General features: G+C 48.6%; 1 protein-coding gene across 1 annotated transcript in view; it reads right to left on the bottom strand.

Moving 5' to 3' along the window:
* Positions 1–19,751, bottom strand: part of Colq (collagen like tail subunit of asymmetric acetylcholinesterase) — a 54,435-nt gene that overhangs the window by 19,790 nt on the left and 14,894 nt on the right. Inside the window, exons 2-10 of the mRNA XM_021182123.2 lie at positions 11,752–11,864; positions 10,975–11,073; positions 7,528–7,572; positions 7,167–7,193; positions 5,512–5,583; positions 3,121–3,183; positions 2,724–2,750; positions 2,056–2,100; positions 1,855–1,890 (exon numbers count right to left, since the gene is read on the bottom strand). Coding sequence (XP_021037782.1) covers positions 1,855–1,890; positions 2,056–2,100; positions 2,724–2,750; positions 3,121–3,183; positions 5,512–5,583; positions 7,167–7,193; positions 7,528–7,572; positions 10,975–11,073; positions 11,752–11,864 — 527 coding nt within the window. The remainder of the gene's footprint in view (positions 1–1,854; positions 1,891–2,055; positions 2,101–2,723; positions 2,751–3,120; positions 3,184–5,511; positions 5,584–7,166; positions 7,194–7,527; positions 7,573–10,974; positions 11,074–11,751; positions 11,865–19,751) is intronic.

Genomic DNA, 19,751 nt, shown 5'->3' on the forward strand with positions numbered 1-19,751 from the left:
TTTGGCCAGGAGAAAGCATCAGCATAAAAAATATGAATTTTAAAAAGAGGTCTTTGGAAGGAAGTGTGGCTCTTCTCTTTACCAGCTGGAAACAGCTAGGGATTTCTTGATCTAATTCCTCTCCTAAGACCTAATTACAGTTATCACATCAGCCCTGTCCCAAAGCAGCCTGCCACGAAAGGGGGAAGACGGCGCTCTCTATGCCAAGCCTGGTAAATGGCGCACAAGCCAGAGAACCTGTCAAATTTAATTTTATAGTGACCAATGAGTCTTTGGTGATCACTGTTGCAGGGAATGAGAATCTAGACGAAACATCTTAAGGTACTTTCTTCTCTTTTGAAGTTTGCCTTAATTTGTTTATATGATTCATCTCTTTTTAAAATGTAGCATCCCACCTAGGGTAGCAGGAACTGAGTTTCTGACAGGCTAAGGTAAGGATAAGTTATAGTGACTTGCATCAAGACCCATGGCTGTATACCACCGGATAAAAATGCTTTACTTTAGAAAATAACACTTTAAAGTGAATGGGTTTAAAAATTAAAGACATTAAGAAAATGTTTGTTTGCATATTTGAAGCATTCCAGTTTATGACCTAGGTAGAGATAACAATTTCCAGTGTCAAAGACTTACAACACGAGGATCCAGCATTGCCATGTTAGCGTGTGTGGTAGCTTGAGTGAGAACAACCCCTATGGGCTCATGTATTTGATTGGTTGGTCACCACTTGGTGGGACTGTTTGGGAAGGATTAGGAGGTGTGCTCTTGGAGGAGGTGTGTCAATGGGGGTGGGCTTTGAGGTCTCAAAAGCCTGTGCCATGTCCAGTGTGTCCTTCTCTGTCTCTCTCTCCCCCTCCTTTTCTCCCTCCCTCCCTCCCTCCCTCCCTCCCTCCCTCCAAAGTGTGGATCTAGATGGAAGCTCTTAGCTCTTCCTGATGTTGTGCCTTTCCTCCCCTGTCATGGACTCTAAGCTTCTGAAACACACACTCACAATCATACACACACACACACACACACACACACACACACACGAAACTTGTCTTGGTCATGATATCTTTTAACAGCAATAGAAAAGCAACCATGTTATCTCAGGAGCTGTCATGGCATGATCAGTATCTTATAGCATTGAGGACCCAGCATTCCATGTCAGCTTAGGGACTGTCCTACATGGCCATTTTTGCAAGTCTTCCTTTATGCTGTGACATCTTCCCTTGTCTAACACCTAACCTTACTCCATATCCTCAATCTAAGTAAAAACTTTCCCAAATCTCTCTGTCTATTGCCATCTTCACATTTTTTGTTATATCAATTCATCACCCCATGGCTATTTACTGAATAATTTTTCTTTAATAACTAAACCTGTCTCCTTTTAAAATTAGGCCTGTCCCAAGTGTGAAAATAAATATCTCACTATTTCAATAAAATTGTTGTCATCCATTTAAAATAATGCCGTGTTCTCCAACAGTGTCTGCCACCCTTGAAGATGGTATTGAGTGTTTAGGCAGCAGTGACACTAAACTAAACTCATCTGTCAGGGTCTGAGGGATAAGAGGATCATTGACCATTGTGGCTCGGATAGGAGACAGGAGTCGACCCTCACAGAACTTTCAGCTATTTAATTCTGCTCTGGAGCTTCAAGAAGTAGGAGAAGCAATGTGGGCCTCTCTCCCAGGTGGAGGTTGACTTCAGATCTTCCTGCTGCCCTCTCCCCAGTATAGAATGCACCGTATTCCTCATCTCAAACTGGAACTTCCCACAATTAAAATCAGTTTCTCTGCCTGAAGGGCAAAGAGGAGGGGCTCTGTTTGCTATGTCTGGAGGGCTTGAGGTCCAGTCTTTCTACTTCTAGATACTCACTTTCTGCCCCAGCATTCCAGGAAATCCAGGGAAACCCTGTGAAGAGAACAAATATCATGACTGTCCTGAAATATCACTTGGAAGAGCTGTGGGTAGATTTGATCAGCCATTTCCAAGATGGCTGCCCATCGGTCCATAAGCCAAGGGAGCCGGAGCTGACACTTCTATTGAAGCCTATCCGTTGTACAGATTTGCCATTACCTTTTCTCCTTTGGGACCCAAGTCACCCCTTTCACCTCTGGATCCCTAGGAGAAAAACAAAAGAGAGGGTCAATGGTCTCATATCGCATTGTGTTGGGGTTTGGGGAGAGGCGGGTAGTGATAGGAACATTTCAAACTGAAAAACTCCCTAAGCCAACACCCTCACTTTTGTAAAGCTTTAGGCTCTTATATTAGGTGCCTTGCCCAGTAAAGAAATGTTTTCTGTTTAGACCCCAGAGACCTCCTAACATTAGTACAAGGAAACTCATAGAAAGTTCTGGGCCTCTGGTCCTCTCATCTGGCAGGTGCCGGCTGGTGTTTGGTTTGGGCAGGTGAGAAGGCGTGTAGTAGAAACCTGGCCTGAGGACAAATCCTCTTCTTCTACTGCCCCTTCGCTCGCTGACTGACCAGAGACTCTTGCCTGCCTGCTAGATCCCATCTGTTCCCCTGCTCCCTGTGTGGGGCAGGGCGTGAGGTCACTGGGAGCTTTATCAGAAGTGTCCTGTCTTGGGAGGTCTTTATCCTCCCTCAGCCTACACAGCACGAGGGCAGAGGGATAGCTGGGAAAAAGAGCTGCAGCTGATGACTGACAGAGGGCTGGACCTGTGTGCCACCTACCACCCACCCAGAGCGGCAGGATCGGGATGGCTGGAGAGAGGAGGACTGACCTTTTCCCCTCTGGATCCAGGGAAACCCTAAAAGAAAGCAGGCAGATGTTTACAGTGAGTCTCGAGGACAGCCGGGGCTGAGGGAATGGGAGGGGTCCCTGATGTGGTGCTGAGGCTCTGCACTGTACTGTGAGTCCTAAGGGTCACACATCAGTAAACACGAAGATATCCAAGAGGCTTGTGCTTATAACAGGCTCCCAGATGCCTAATCCGGAGCCATAACCCCCAGTAGTGGAAGAGAATGGGAATATGACCCCAGTGTCCCCGTACCTCAGGGCATGATTTCCCCAGCACAGCAACAGTGTCCCAGAGCCACCCTCCCCATCTCTGTAGACAGCTGCTGCTCTTCAGTGTTAGTGAAGAGACCCGGGGATGGCTGTCTGCACCATGCACTGACCTTAGAGCCCATCGGTCCTCTTGACCCCGGCAGGCCCATCATACCCAGGTCACCTTTTTCACCCTGTGGCAATTAGAAGAAGGAAAAGAAGACCCACAGTGATGTTTCTCAGAGAAGCAGAAGCAGGAGTTGGGGAAGCTGGGACGGAACCAGCATATTGGGGCTGGATTGGGAACGTGAGTTCCATCTGCCCCTTTGCCTCCTCCCAGGGTTCTACTTTCCACCTTTCACTGTGGTCCTTGAGATTAAATAGAGAAAAAAAATGCCCACGTTGGACAGACCACCAAACTAAATACTCACTAAGATGTTGTAAATGGTGATGTGTGGTCTTTTCCTGGAAAGGGTTGTGAGAGGGCAGGGGAGACAGCGTGAGGGCCTCAGAAGTTATGGTATCCCACAAGTAAATTCTTTACCTGCTTTGCTTTTTGCACAGGGAGGGTCTTTCAGACATCTCATTACACTCTCACCCTCAGTCGGGAGGCAAGTAGGGGGAAAATCAGCCTCGGGGCATATACAGCAGAGGAAAGTGGTTGCTGTGTAGGGTGTACTCATTGTCTCTATTACAAAATTGTATGCTACCTCCAACTAGTAGAAATATAGAGTCAACTGTATGCTATTGGGGGGATTAATTTGTGGTGTTTATTTTGGCTTTGGCTTTTGTTTATTTGTTTGGTTGGTTTGGGTGTTTGTTTGTTTGTTTTGTTTTGTTTTTTAGGCAGGGTCTCATGTAGCCCTTGCCATTACGTGAGAACTCAGGTGACAACGATGCCCTTCAATTGATGATGCTCTTCCCTGCCTCTGAGCTCGAGGATTGTAGGAAATATTATCACTACACCTGGCTATACATTCATTCTGAATTGCAAGTTCCTTTATAAAGTATATCAAACGGGGCTGGAGAGATGGCTCAGTGGTTCCAGAGGTCCTGAGTTCAATTCCCAGCATTCACATGGTAGCTCATAACCACCTGCTATGGGATCTGATTCCCTCTTCTGGTTGTCCATGAAGACAGAGCACTCATATACATAAAGCACATACATAAATAAATATTTAAAAAGAAATTACGTTAAATGTAAAACTAAGCTAGTGAAATTAATTTTGCCAGTGTTTTACTTTCATTTAGTCAGTTGTCACTTCAACACATAATCATGATACAATAAGATTTTAAAATTACATTTTATTTACTCTGTGTGTGTGTGTGTGTGTGTGTGTGTGTGAGCACTCACGTGCACGCTTGCAACCCACAATACACATGCAGAGGTCAGAGGACAACTTGTGGGAGTCAGTTCTCTCCTTTCACATGTGGGTTCTAGGGATGGAACTCAGGCTTTCAGGCTTGGTGGCAAACAGCTTTACTGACTGATATCTTCCCAGTCCTGGACAGTTGACATTCAGTTATATTAGTCACATTTCAAGGGTTTCACAACTAGGTGTGGTTCGCCATGATGGACAGCTTAGCTCTCTGTAGCGGGGATTTTGTTTTGTTTGAATCAGGATCTTAAGCGCAGGCTGACCTGGAATGCACTTTGTAGCCCAGGCTGGCCTCTAACTCACAGCGATCCTACCTTAGCCTTCTGAAAACTGGGTTTGTGAGTATGAGACGCCATGCCTGGCCATACAGTAAATTGAAATTGCCTGCATGTGCGCATGTGCATCCACAGAGGATGGAAGAGGGCACCGGATGCCCTGGAAGTAGAGATACAGATGGTTGTGAGCCACGGTGGAAGTGCTGGGAACTGACCACAAGTCCTCTGCAAAAACAACAATCGCTGTTGACTGTGAGCCATCTCTCCAGCCCAAGTTACAGTGGTTCTTTGAAGAGAAATTTCCTTGGAACTGTTTTTGTATTGCCAGTGCAGCCAGTAAGGCAGAGCAGCAGAGGATAATCGCTTGCCTTGCCCTGGCTTCTGCTGGTCAAATCTTCAAGTCATGGCCTCGGCACCCTGTAGTCTGTGACAGGCAGCAGGAACATAAGACAAAAGAGGACAGGAGTGCGTTTGCTTTGTGTATTCTCTGAGGAGCTGAATCTGCATCCTTCCAGCCTGCCTATACTCCTGGACTTTCCACGCCAGATTAGCGGCACAGGTGAGAGCTTCCCAGACCCAAGTTTCCTCTGGGTCATCTCAGAGACTAGAACACTCATTCTCACGACCAAGGGGAAATGGGCATCCTAGGGAAGAAGGGAGCAGCCCCCACTTATCCACAGGAGCAGTCATAGCACTGACCAAAGTCTGCAGCCCACATGAAGGAGAAGCAGCTGGGGGCTAGTAGCTGCATTCCAGCTATTTCCCTCTGAAGGAAGTGATGCGCTCCACTGCTGGCCAGGACCCAGGGAGGCCATCTTCCCCCTTGTATTCTGATACTACATGAGCCCCAAACACATATGACACTTACCCTGGGTCCTTCAGGGCCTGGCCAGCCAACGGGCCCAGGCATGCCAGGAACACCTGGGGGTCCAGGTCTACCCTTCAAAGACCAAGAACAAAAGTCAAGATACCTCGGTATGCTTCCGTCCACTCAAGAATATCTGGGGTCCTGATAAGAGTATGAGGCTCCCATACATGGGCTCCTGTACCTTCATCCCTACCCTACAAAGAATGAGGGTTTAAAAACCTGTGTCAAGCAGACATGAGTTAGATTTTTAGTGTCATGCTACCAAACAACGCTTTATTTTACTTAAGAAATAGAGAACATTGGCAGATTAGGGATTCTAAACTTCTTGGTCTCTCAAATTTCATTACCTCTATTGAGTGTACCCACTGTCCCTTGCTTCCTGTGGGCTCTCCACAGGTTGTCCTGTGGCATGAGCTGGGATTGTGCTGGGAGCAGCAGCAGATGCTGTTGGAACTCCCTCAAGGGCATTTTGCCTGCCTGCTGCACTATCCCTCAGAGGCTATACTGTTGGCTTCTATAAAAGCCTGCATCCATGAAACTCACTATGGGGCACTGAGGCTTCCCAGTAACTTATGAACCTTCCCTTTCTATACCCAACATCCCAGATCTCTTACTTCAAGGAATCAAGGAAGGACAGACAGACAGGCTCTCCACACACCCCAGTTCAGGCTGCTGGAGTTGGACTTCCCCTGTGCACACTCTCATGACACTCTTCTGCCCTCTTTTCAGGTTCCTCCTGCCAGTGTTCCTTCATAATCTATTCACTTGCACATGTCTCTGCTTCCAGAGAACCCCATCTCAGCTAAGGGTTATAGAAGAATGGCCTTTGTGAACAAGGGTGAGAACATAGACTTGGGGGTGGGGGTGGGGGATCTCTCTTGAACTCTACACTCGGTGGCTCACTTCAGAGTTAGCTGGGGACTCAAAAGACTCAGCCAAGAGCACAAAGATGCCAGATGCTGGCGTGTACACTCTACTTTCACCTTCCATACTCATGGCAGACATTACTAATTGACCCAGACCTTGATGCTTCAGAGCATGGGAGACCACCACAGGCCTTTCTCCAGGACAGCATTCAACACAGTCACTGAGCTGTGTCTGGTCTTGCTATTTGGATCTTACAAAGGTCTGTTTGTGGCTTCTGTTGATAATAAAGCCACTAGCATCTTTTAGGATGGATTTGCTCTGTCTTCAATCCCAGTCAAGACCTAGAACTTAAGAGCCACCACCCACTCTGACTTCAGCAATGTTGCCTGCTGGCTCTTTCTCTGACACTAATGATGGCGTGTGGCTGGTTGACTCAGAGCCACTGTAATGTCCAAAGCAAAACTATTCACTCCTGTCTACTTGAGAACTTTATTCCAGTTTAATGAAGGTCATTTTGTGTCACTGGCTGGGGACTTGAAGAGTTCCCCATTGGGTGGCAGGATGAAGCTGAGAAAGTGTGGCCAGGCTCAGCAGCCTCTGGAAGAAGTCAGTCAGATGCTAGCAGCCACAGGATCCAGCTCTTAACCAAAGTGTTGGCAGAAAGGGCAAACATATTGGCATCATCAGCGGGGTACCAGCACCAGAGTTCTGCCAGGAAACTGGTGGCCACCAAACACACTTGCATGCACATGCAGCGCAGTTACCCGACAAAACAGCATGGGTCCTACCTTCCTTCCTGGGCGGCCAAGGTCCCCCTGTGCATAGAGAAGACAGATAAACAAAGATTGTTTGAAAGAGAAGTTCTGGGATCAGACAACTTAATAGGGCTGAGGCCTGGGCGTGCTGTGGCTCTCAGTTGGTCACTTGACCAGTTATAGCATGCCTGCCATGCCAGTGGACCAAAGCAGGACACACCAATAGCACCCACTACTATAGCTGCATTTATTCATTGCATCATTCCCCGCTTCGTCTGCTAAGACAGAATGAGCACGTATTTTGAAGTCCCAACCAGAACATCTCAGGGGAACGGCCAGAAAGCAAGCAGTGGCTGTCAAGACGAGGAAGGAGTAAGAAAGCAGCGGCTCATACCTTTTCTCCCTTTGGTCCTGTCTTGCCAGGAAGCCCAGGTGGACCCTACGCAATGGAGAGAAAAGGTGAAGAAAACCTACCTAACAAGGAGAGACTGCAGGGGAGGGTCTGTAGTGGGAGACTGCAGAACTGGGCCTTTACAGAGCGGGCTGACTCTGTGTGTGTGTGTGTGTGTGTGTGTGTGTGTGTGTGTGTGTGTATGTGTGTGTATGTGGTGGTGGTGGCGGGGGGGGGGCTGGGGCTGGGGGGAGGACTCCAGGGACACCTGCAGGGACCTCTCGGCCCTGTGGTCCACTCTCCTCATCATCCCTCTTCCTCGTTTCTCAGCACTGTATCTTGGCACCATTGGTGTCACTTTCTGGACTTTCATTTTCTCCCTAGAGCCGTCAGTGTTTAGTAAGAGCAGCCTCAGAGTCCTGGAGAAACCCCATTACTGAGACCGTGCTGTTTCTTGGCCTCAGGGATCCTTCACTACGCTGGCTACAGTTCTCTGAGGCCCTGGCAGGAAGGAGAGAGTTGAATTCTGCACGGAGAACAGCTGATTCTGATGTCCCCAGGGGGGGATCTGGGCATGGTGGCCCACTCCTGTAATCTCAGAACTCAGGAACTATAGGCAGGAGGATCAGGAATTCAAGGCCAACCTTGGCTGCCCAGCAAGTTCATGGCTAGCCTGGACTACATGAGACCCTGTCTTATAGATAACAAACAAAACAAAAGAAAAAAAAAGATGTCCCACAAATGATCTGTGGGTTTCAGGTGGGGAATACTCTCATCCCAGAAACTTTCATTAATGGAAGAAAAAAAAACGTATATTTACAATGGATCTCATTGAGAGACTCCAGCAGACGCTGTAAAAAACAAAACAAAAGAAAACAAACAAAACAAAAAAACCTCCAGTTTTGCACATTCACTGCTAGAAGTGCCTGCCTTCTGCTCACATATCTCTGGAAAGCTCATGACTGTTTTCCAAATTCCTGAGGATAGCAGAGAGGAATCCACCCGACCCCCTTGGCCTCCATACCTCTACTGTCTGCAAGTGACCAACATGACAGCCTGTTGGAAGTGTGGTTTCTCCAAAACCTGTCCAAATGATTCCAGGATCCCCAGGATTTTTGGAAAAAAAAAAAAACCCAAAAAAACAAAAACCCAAAGCTCAGGCCACACCCAGACCAATCACATGACCATCTGGGGAGGTGGGAGTCAGAGAGCTTTGAGAGTGTTTGAGTTCCCCAGCGATCCTCAGGTGAAGATACAGTTGGGAGGAACCACCTTGGGTTATCTGCCTTCTGATTTAGGAGGTAAGGCTGGGAAGTTGTTTTCTATTTCCAAGTCTTTTATTTCTTGAAATGGTTACAACTGTTTTACAAGATCATTGAGCTTAGCACACACCAAACAACTATAGATTCTGATCGAATGGAGGTGTGTGTGCGTGTGTGTATTCCTTCCTTCCTTCCTTCCTTCCTTCCTTCCTTCCTTCCTTCCTTTCTCCCTTCCTGTGATAGAAGTCTTACCCTGGCTGGCCTGGTACTCATGACTAACTCAAGGCAGTCTTCCTGCCTCCATCTGCTGAGTGCTGGGATCATAGGCCTAAATCAATGCACCCAGTGAGACTGCATGTCTAACCAGTTCCCATATGATGCTACTTAGAGATCTCACATTGCACAGACTCCATGGGTGGGCAGGGGAGCCTCTGTGTGACTCAGACTTGCAGGAGCTCAGAGGTACACTAGTATGAATGGAACTGCCGTTCTGAGGTGACCAGAGGATCCCCTCCTTCCACGTGCTCAGTTGGTTCTCATCCACATCAAGACCCATCAGAGGAGAGTGCTGAATGGCGGAGCCCACCTTAGAGTACTCTCACCTGGCCTTTCTGCAGACTTCCCAGCCTCTTTATGACGGTGTCTGACTTCTGAGCTCAAGGTCCCATTTTCATTATAATATCTAATAGATGATTTTATTGTTTGTTTCCTTATTTATTTATTTATTTATTTATTTATTTAGATAGGGTCTCTTACTAGGCAGTCCAGGCTAGTCTTAAATTCAGGGTCCTCCTGCTTCAGCCTCCCAAGTGCTGGGATTACAATTATGTAATTATACACCTGGGTCAATAAATGTTTATGGAGAACAGGCTAGTTATAGCCCACAGGTTCCTAGACTAGGAAGTGGACACTATCCCTGTTCCTGAACAAGGGAGCAGGACTTTTCCTCTACAAAGCCAGAGAGTGATTCTTCTAGGCTTGGAGGACCACATCTGTCAGACTCCTCAGCTCTGCCCCAATGGTCTGCAAACAGCCACAGACAGTAAAACTGTAGTTACAAAAACAGGTGAGGCTGGATTCAAAGCCATAGTCTTAGACTTGGTAATCGTGAAAGGCATTCCTCCCCCTCCCCCTCCCCTCTTCTCCTTTCTCTTTCTCTCCCCTTTCTTCCCCTCCTCTGCTCCCTGAGATAGGGTTTCATTCTGTATCCTGAGCAGTCTTGGAACTCATACAGTGAGTTCCAGTCTGGTCTCAAACTTATAGTAATCCTCCTGTCTCAGCCTCCTCTGAGTGCTGGAGTCAGTGCTATGTGTCACCATGCTTAGCTGAGAAAGGTATCTCTAGGGAGGGGACATGGAAACCAGCCTCTGAGAGACCAGGAGGAGCAAGTCAAAACTTAAGCAGTGCCCTGGAGTGCACCAGCCCAAGGCTGAGGCAAGCTTGCTGTACGTGAGGAAGAGAGGCAGACATCGTAGCTAAGTTCAAAGTGGATGTTGTACAAGCTGATGAGCAGTCCAAGCCACTCATGGGACTTTGTCTTCCAGGTCAGGAAGTTTGACTTTTAGCTCCCTAACACTATGACGTGATAAGGGGTTCACATAGCTGAGTGGTGACTTCAATGCCTCCTGTCTAGGATTGCACTTGGGACCTACAAGCTCCTGGCACCATCTTCCTCCTCCCTATGGAGCCACAGAGCAGTTGAAAAGCCCTCATGGCAGCAGATCAGCCTGGGATGGGGGTCTCTGGAGTGCAAAAGCTCTTTCTCTAGTTGCTTGCCTATTCCTTGATCTTCTCTTGTACCTCGCTTGAGGGCTGCTTATGCTTGTAGTAATCCAGAGCCCAGGAAAGCTAAGGTAAGTGGTTCCTCTGACGGCCACGTTCCTGAATTGAGCACAAGCCGTCTGGTCCACAGGTGGGGTGGATGGTCATGTTCCTATTTGCTGACAATAACAACAGCCCACTACCATACAAGCAGCATTCTCAAATACGATATGAAACTTTCAAATCTGTCATGTCAGGGGTTTCACAGGGGAGGCCAGTTCACCCAGAGACTCTTCAGGGTGCTGAGGCTGGAGAGAAGCTGCAGAAAGAAAACCAGCCACACAGCACATGGTAGGGCAGGCACTGTAAGGCTCTGTCCATTGGTTTATGGCAGGACACAGGAGGGGACCTGGAAGGGTGAACTCACCTGGGGCCCAGGGGGCCCAGGAGAGCCGAGCGAGCCTTGAATGCAGGGTGATGGTGACGCCTCAAGTTCCAGAAGGTTCTTCATGTCTGGGGAGAGAAGCTTCGGATGACAGTGACAATGGGTTAGAGGTCAGACCAATGAAACAGCTGCCCCCTTGGCTCGCCCCTGCTCTGTTTCTATGCAGTGGGAACTTCTGCGCTCTTTTCCCCCTAGGTTTTTTTTCTTTTCTTTTCTTTTAAATCGACAACATGTTGTAAGAGACTGTAGGCATCCAAAGGCCTCACATCTAACTGTATTTTGGTATCTGTTACCTAGCATCTCTCTAGCCTGCTTCTCTCTCTCCATCCTCCACATCCCATTTCCCTCTTCCTTTCTTCCATCCTTGCCCCCACTGCAGGGATTTCATGAATACTTGATTAAAACAAAAAACAAAAATAAAATAGGGAATTCTGTAGCTGATGGGGATTTGGAAGCTATGAGCGCACCTTAGTGTTTTCAAAAAGGTGAGCCATCTTGCTGCCAAACCTGACCCCACTTAACTCCCTGACAAGGAAAACCTCCCTTCCTCACAGACTGAGCACGGCAAGGGAGCAGATGTGTGAATGGATTGGCACAGGTGGCACAGGTGGCCCAATGCCCACTCCAGGCCTCTGTCCTTGAGTGACATTAGAGCTGCCCCTCTTCAATGGGATCCTGAGGTGGCCATGCTGGGCCTGGTATGGAGCTGACATGGAAGAGTCTGGAGATTTTTCACTCACCCTAGTCCGGAGTACTCACCGGGCTCCGGCTGCCTCTGAAGAATGGCGGTGGGAAGAGTGGGGGCGGTGGGGGCATGAGTAGGCAACATGCTTTGTGGCTGCCCCGCTTCTTCTGATCCAGGCCAGGAAGGGCTGTTCAGAGAAAACTGCTGTTCCTTAGCATGGGGTTAGGATGACAATCTGTGACATGCCCACTGTGCCCAAGGGATGCGGACACGGTCACCTGAGATTGGAGCTGGCCCCTGTCTGTTGCCTTGAGGCAATGAAGACACATGGAGACCCTCTCTTGCCTCTGCCGAAGGGAAATGGCCCAGACGCTGTGTGTGTCCTTTCCTCCTTCAGAGACTACCTCTGTAGGTGTGGCCATGGTTTGAAACGACCCTATGTACTCATGTGGCTGTTCTGCCTGCTAACAAGTCCCACTTAAATGGCTCAGTGTGTAGGTGACCAGATCCACATCACGGAGAGGTGAATGGATCACTGGACTTCTATGGCTTTGATTTTCACAGAGTCTTATCTATGTTTGGCCTTAATACATGGCCAGTGTTAAGTTATGTAAAAAGATGCAGATCCCACACTACAGCACAATAGAGTTCTACAAAGAGAACAGACCCTAGATGACAGCATCTAAGAGCTAGAAAACACCTACCAGCCGCAGAAGCCGGTAAACTCTAGTCTCCGTGCTCCACACACACCACTGGATCCTAACACCAGGGATGCATGATGAGGACATTTATATTTTATGCAAATTGAATCTCACAACATGAATTCCTATGTCTGTCTTCTCTTTCTCAACACAGCATTTGGGGGAATGGGACAGTTCATACAGAGTACTGCTGTGTGGCTGGACCATAGTGTTCTTAGCCATTCTGTGAGCATCATGGGTGTGCATGAGGTGATATGGATGCATACATACCAGAGTGACTACTATGAAAAGGACAGGAGAAAAATACGACAAGGAGCGGGGACAACCAGAACGGTTATCCTGCTCTAACAGGTGGGAATGGAGGCTGGTGTGGTCTTTGGGAAATTGTGTGGTGAGTGAAGCTACACTAATGAAGCTGAGTGTAGGCATATGGCACAGCTCAGCAATTTCATTTCTAGGAATTCACCAACAGAAGGGGCGGGTGCACTAGGATGCTTGTAGCACCGATATCAAGAAAAGCGGTATTTTTCCGGTTCCTAGCTTGGACCTCAGATTCCTGGATCTCTGCTCTCACAGAACAAGCCTGGGTGGGGCCTCCCTACACCTCTCATCTCTGAGCTCCATCTGTGCATGACGTGCATGCAGTGTTTGAGACGGCCGGAGGAGGGCATCTCCTGGAGCCTCCACATAGGTGCTGGGATTTGAACCCTGGTCCTCTCTGGAAGAGCAGCCAGCACTCCTAACTACAGAGCCATCTCTTCAGTCTCCGCTGTTCTCTTTCTTGGTTTGATAGTTGTTTTCAAGCTTTACTCTGTCACCAGCTTTTTTTTTTTTTTTTTTTTTTTTTTTTGGTTTTGGTTTTTCGAGACAGGGTTTCTCTGTGTAGTCCTGGCTGTCCTGGAACTCACTCTGAAGACCAGGCTGGCCTCAAACTCAGAAATCCGCCTGCCTCTGCCTCCCAAGTGCTGAGATTAAAGTGTCACCAGCTCTTGGCCAGCGTTGAGAAACCAGGAGTGGACAACTTTGGCTTCTCTATGCTATGCTGGCCCATTGAAGAGGGTGGCGGGTCCGAACTAGCCGCCGAAGCCTGTTAGAACGCCCTCCAGATCCATTTTCCCCCTGTCTCCCTTTTGCCTCAAGAGACAACAATGATCCAAGGTTGCAGCTCTCCAAAGCCCTCCTCGAAGGTACACCTGGGAGCTTGGCAGGCCATGTGGCTAGTTTGCACCATGGCCATTGGTTTTCAAAGCCCTCTACTGTCTCCAACGTTGCCTGTCCGGCACCCTGTGAGCATCCCTAGTGAAAGATCTTGGGTCTCCCAAGGCAATCACTTCTCTCACTTCTTCCTGGAAACTGGAGACATCTTCAGGGAACATAAATTATCAGCTGCTTTTGCTGCCAAAGCGGCTGCCTTTACGCTACCCCCTTGCCTGCACCCCTTCCTCCCCCTTGACCTACTTTATGCCAGCAGGTGTGGGCCGTCGGTTTCCACCCCTCCCCCAGCCCCAGGGGCTGCTGTTTGTTTTTAGCACAGTCTGGTTTATTTACAGCTCATTCCAGCACTGAGTATTTCCATCAGGTGGATGGGTCTGTGAGCAGCTTCCCCTCGGCACTCTCCCCGTCACTAAGCCAGGGCTTCGCGGGTCTATTTTGGGGCTGAATGGCCCTGTGCATCTCTCCCAGGCTGGTGCTGTCTCCACTGGAACAGTACCTAAGCTCAAGGACCAGCCTGGAAGAGTCCCAGAAGGGTCTGTTGTAATGGAAACTGTTGGGTGTGTAGCACGTGGTGCCTGTTGTGGCCCGGTGTACCACATGCAATGGCTCGGCCCCAGGCAGCTGCCTTGGCACTGCCAAGGGACTCCAGGACCACCAGCCTTCACGTGATGACACTAATGCCATTGTATCTGTGGGTGTTTCTCTACAGAAGTATAGTCAACTGACTGATGAAGGTTTTGGCAAGCGTTTGGTTTTTTCCCCTCATGGGAAAGGAATCTTCTCCCTGCTTTGCTTTGAGAAACTGAGGTACATTCTTGGAAAGTGATCCATGCCAGTGGACCCTTGGGCTTACAGGAACTTGCATCTAAGAGTTTGAGTCTGGGGTGCATGTGGCCCCGTGATATAGTACAGTCACTTCCTCAACCCAAGCACTCAGTTTCCTCGGCTGTGTCACCAAGAGTTTGGCCCGCACACCCCCAATGACAGGTTTTAAGGTAAGTATGAACCCAGGATCACACTGGGTCTATCTTTCTTTTTCCCTACAAGTCCATCAGCAGACCACCGGGACCCTTCTCCAGCTTCCCACAACAAGCGGCGCCCCTCAGGGTGAGCCAGTGTATACCAAAAGCCAGCAAAGGAAGCAGCAAGGGAACAAAGCATCCCGCCTTTGCCTGGAAAACACCTAGAGCAGCCATATGCTAATGGCCCCGGTCCTGCCTGTGCTTAGGGTGGGAGCTTTCATGTCTCCCCACCCTGTTGGGGTGGCATTAGAAGGAAACCCCAGAGGAAGTGACACAGTGAAAGACGTATGTTCCATGGTGTCTCCGGGTGCCCCCATGGTAGGCTGCAATGCCCAGTATCCGTGACATTCACACACTAGCTGGCTACAGTTTGCCCAAAGTTGTCCACACTTCACAGTTCCAAAGAAGCCTGCCTTTTGGAACTTTACATCAGCCCCATGCACAGACCACACAGCCTTGAAAAGCAAGTTCTGATCCTAAAGGTAACAGCATCTTGACAGTCTTTGAAAAAAGGCCATGGTGAAGGTTTGCACCTGAGTGTGCTTGGGCAGCAAGGGAGGACACACCTGCCAAGAAAGTGATCTGGTGGTTTGGTGGCTGATGTCTTTGAGCCACGTCACCCAAGCCAGTTGGCCCGGAATTGATGGCGAGCATCCCGGCCACCTAATGCCACGGGGATCTGTGGACCACAGAGCTCGGTTTTACTGCAGAGTCAAGGGGACAACAGCTGCCAGCCACTCTGGAGTCAAGGTCACAAGAGGGACTACAAACAACTTCACAGGCATAAGCATGCGTGCAAGGCTCCCAGTGAGTCCCTCCCTCCCTTCACCCTGCGGTCTTAACACTGGCTGAGAAGTTTCAAATTTAAAGTCTGCTGATGCTCCCAGGACAAGCCTACTTTTCAAGTTTTATTTAAAAAATAATGCATACACATATATTCTCTCTCTCTCTCTCTCTCTCTCTCTCTCTCTCTCTCTCACACACACACACACACACACACACACACACACACACACTTACCCAAGTAGCCAGCTGAGTGACAGAGAAGTCCCGAAATGATGAGGACAAGATGCGTGAATGATGGACCCGTCATCATGTGGCAAAGCCCAAGGCAGACTGACCCGGGAACACAAGCTAGAGACAGGCTGAGATTTGTCACGCCCCCGAGTGCTGCCCGCGCGCGCCTGGCCTGCTTGGCATTTGTGGTGGGAGTCCGCCAATCCCTGCTTTGATGTTGCTTCTGCCCCAGATGCCAGGCTTTCAGGGGCCAGTCCTGAGCTCCAGGGAGCTGGGATGGGTAGGCAGCTCTAGCTACTCACAGATGCTTCTGCAGGGCAGCTGTGAAGACACAGGACCCTCTTTACCCAGGGAGGCTGGGAGCTCTGTACAATGGTCACCTCAGACGCCACAAGGAGGAGACAGCACAATCTGTCAACCAGGAGGCTTTTCATTTGCCTCAAAATGGCCTCATCAATACTGTTCTGGCATGCATCAGAGTCACACCCCACAGAGGGTGTCCGAGGAGCCTCTGCCCTCTTCTGCTTCAGGGAAGATCTGCGTGGCTCAGTGTTTGCTATATTGCTGCCAATAAAGTCACACTCAAAATAACAAAACACAAACTCTACATATTGTGTGTGTGTAGCTATGTAGTCTTCTACATATGTAAATATACATACGCATATACACATACATAGATGTGTATATTTCCAAAGACCATGAGGGTGGAACCCAGACCTCATGCATGCTAAGCATGTAGTCTACCACGGAGCTGCATCCACAGCCTCAAATCTTTTTTACAGGAACCTTGTCTATAAAAGAACAAAGTGGCACGTGCCAGATACACACTGCAGTCTGCCTGAGACCTTACTATATGCCCAAAGCATGAGCACACACAATATCCTAAGCCATAAAAGATAAGGTTATTGATACTTAGCAATAAGCACCGACTTAAGCAGCTCAGTGAGGAGCTTCAATAACAAGAGTAGCAGACTCAGTCTACACAGGACCGGTAGGAAATGTTTTAGGATTCATGGGCTACATAGTCTGTGTCAAAGAGCTTTGCTCTAAAGCATAAAAGCAGTCAAGGACAATACCTAAATATAAGTGTGACCAGGTTCTGATAAAACTTTATTTATAAAAATAGGAGGGGTGCTGGATTTGGCTCCCAGGATGTAGTCTACCAACCCCAGCACTGAAGCACCCAAGGAAAGCTCAGTGAGCAGACGTAGCCACTCAATAGCTATTGCCTGTGAGCCAGATCCTTCTGTCTGAGCCTCAGCTTTCTCACCTGTAAAATGGGTGTTGCATAAGTTACTTTGCTACTCAGCTGGAAGGATTAGAGCCAAGGCTTTTCCATTTCTGGCACAGAAGAGGGCTCTTTATCAACCTATTTTCAGATAATTTGGTCAGGATGAACGAGGAGAGTGTAGGCTTAGGGATGTCTGGAGAGAATTAGGGGAGGAAGAGATAGTTGGAGAGAGAATGAAATGAGTAGTTAGAACAGGCTTCCTGGAAGAGGTGGCATTTGAGATAAGCCTTAAAAGCTGAGATTTTTTCTGCACAAAGTGGGGAGAAGGGAGAGAGGAAGGCTTGGGCTCGGTTCCTCTGGGAACTAGGTCTAAGACATCAGAGCCAGCAGCTGCAAGGAAATGGCACTCTCAGTTCAGAGGCCAACAGTTGGACAATAGCACCCACACCATCTCCCCCAGTTTTCCTGTGTGGTCAAAGTTCCCGTGGTGGTTTGAATGAGAATGCGACTCCCCTCCACTCCCCCCGCCTCCAGGCTCATCCGCTTGGTCCCCAGTTGATGGGTTGGTTTGGGGAGGATTAGATTAGCTTTGTTGGAGGAGGTGCATCGCTGGGGTTAGGTGGGCAGGCTTTGAGGTTCCAAAAGACCTTCACCATCCCCAGTGTGTTCCTTCTGCCTCTTGCTTTCCCTGATGTGAGTTCCCGGCTGGTCCTGCCACCACCTTTGCCAGCGTGGATCTAACCCTCTGAAACCAAGGGCAAATGAAATGCTTTCTTCTGTAAGGTCATGGTATTTTGTCACAGCAACAGAAAAGTAACTAAGATAGTCCCATTGTGGTCCCTCCTCCTCCTCATCCTCCTCCTCCTCCTCCTCTTAGTCATCTTCTTTTTTTGGAGAAGTCTCATTTGGTAACCCAGGGTATCCTAAGACTCACTGTGTAGCTTACTATTTCAAGTAATTCCCCTGTCCCGTGCTCCCTGGTGCTGGGATAACAGGCATGTGCCACCACATCTGATCAGGTCTTCATCTCCCACCCTCTACCCCCCAGCATCATGGGTGTTTCTCAGCCCTTGGATGTTTTGCCACTTTCACAGCAAAACCTTTCTGTTTTTCTTAACCATGTAGCATCACACTTAAAAAAGGAAAGTATTCATTTTATTTTATTTTATTTTATTTTATTTTATTTTATTTTATGTCTGAGTGTTTTGCTGCATATGTTTATGCATACCACGTGTGTACTTGGTGCCCTCAGAGCTAAGAAGAAAGCCTCAGATCTCCTTGAACTGGGGTTATGGATGGTTGTGAACCACCGTGTGGGTGCAGGGAATAGAACCTGGGTCCCCTGCAAAAACAACATGTGCTTTTAACTGCTAAGCTGTCTCTCCAGACCTCAGCATCAGACTTTAAAAAAAAAAAAAAAAAAAGATTTACTCATGTAGCCAACTCAGCTCAGTCACTCCTGTGAAAGCAAGGCAAGTGGCTTCTACAATCAACGGGCCCTGGCCAACTCCAAAGTTCTACTTGATCTTAATAACCAACTGTGAGTCTGTGACCTGCATCTTTCTGTATATATGTCTTTCGGCAGCTCTTTTTCTTCTCTTTGCACTTTACCCTACTGCCTTTGGCCTCTGTCTTCCTGGCACCAACAGTGGCATTTTCTGAAGTCAAACACCTATGCATACAACCCACCTTTCTGCTGCTCGACAAGCTCCTAGCCAGCCTGGGACTTAGGCTCCCTGGTCAGTATCCCTGACAGGAAATTGCTGTTTAAATGTGAAGGACTTATTTCCCCTCCATGTGAAAGGGCATCTGCCAGGTGAGCTCTGAGCTCTCTCCCGCTTCCCTCTATAGAGGCTGTGCTTCCTGGCCAAGGGAACCCTCTCTAGGGTTCTAGATAGCTAGAGGTGAGGCCCTCCTCCCTGGTATCAAACCTTGCCCTTAGCTTCACTCCTATGTGTGGGTCCAGGCCCGGCTTACTGCTGATGAGCTGCCTGCAAGGCCACATTCCTAATCAGTTTCTGGGCCACCCTGCCGCTGTCAACAGGTGTCACATTCACAGTGCTTGTGGCTCTGGGATTTATCAACCAGGCCAGAAGACCACTTCTGGAACGTTGCCTCCTTGGGCACGATTCCAGACCTTCCAGTCCCCACTGTTGCACAGCCCAGATGGATTCTGTCACAGCGTCTGCCGCCACTGGCTCTCCTGCCACTGCTGCACAGATAGATTGATATCTGTGACCCAGCTACTTCTAGCACCTGACTCCAGGGACCCAGAGTTCTTACATGAGGCAAAGCTGTTTATACTTGAGCCAGATATGGAGGTGAGCAGCTATGATTCTGTAATCCTTGCACTTCAGAGACCGAGGAAGGAGGATTGTGAGTCAGCCTGGGCTATATAGTGAGACCCTATTTCACAGTTCGAGGAAAAGAGACAGTGAGATGTCTCAGTGATTTAGGCACTTGTCACCAATGCTGACGATCTAAGTTCATTCCCAGGACACCACATGGTGGAGGAGAACTCCTACAAGCTGACCCTTGATCTCTAAGTGCATGTCAGACACATGTATGTGTGAGCATTCGTGTACACACACACACACACACACACACACACACACACACACACATTTTCAAAAGTCTACATATTAGGGAGCAGAGTGTAGGATCCCACCAGTCCTAGAGCACTTCAAATCTATAGTCCCATCTTCAGACTTTGATGGGTGGATTGAAAGCATACCAGCAAAGACTGCCCCCTCCCCTTGACCAAATTTTGGTCAAACTTCACTGCCTCCCTTTCTTGACTAAGACTCCAGCTTGAATTTGGATTTCTGCATCTCACAGTTGTAGCTGCCCCTGACTCCCCCAGTTAATCATTCTAAAGGAATTCCTAA

This window comes from Mus caroli, unplaced genomic scaffold, assembly GCF_978045245.1.
Source record: "Mus caroli unplaced genomic scaffold, Mus_caroli_1 scaffold_12, whole genome shotgun sequence".
In the NCBI taxonomy this organism is placed as follows: Eukaryota; Metazoa; Chordata; class Mammalia; order Rodentia; family Muridae; genus Mus; species Mus caroli.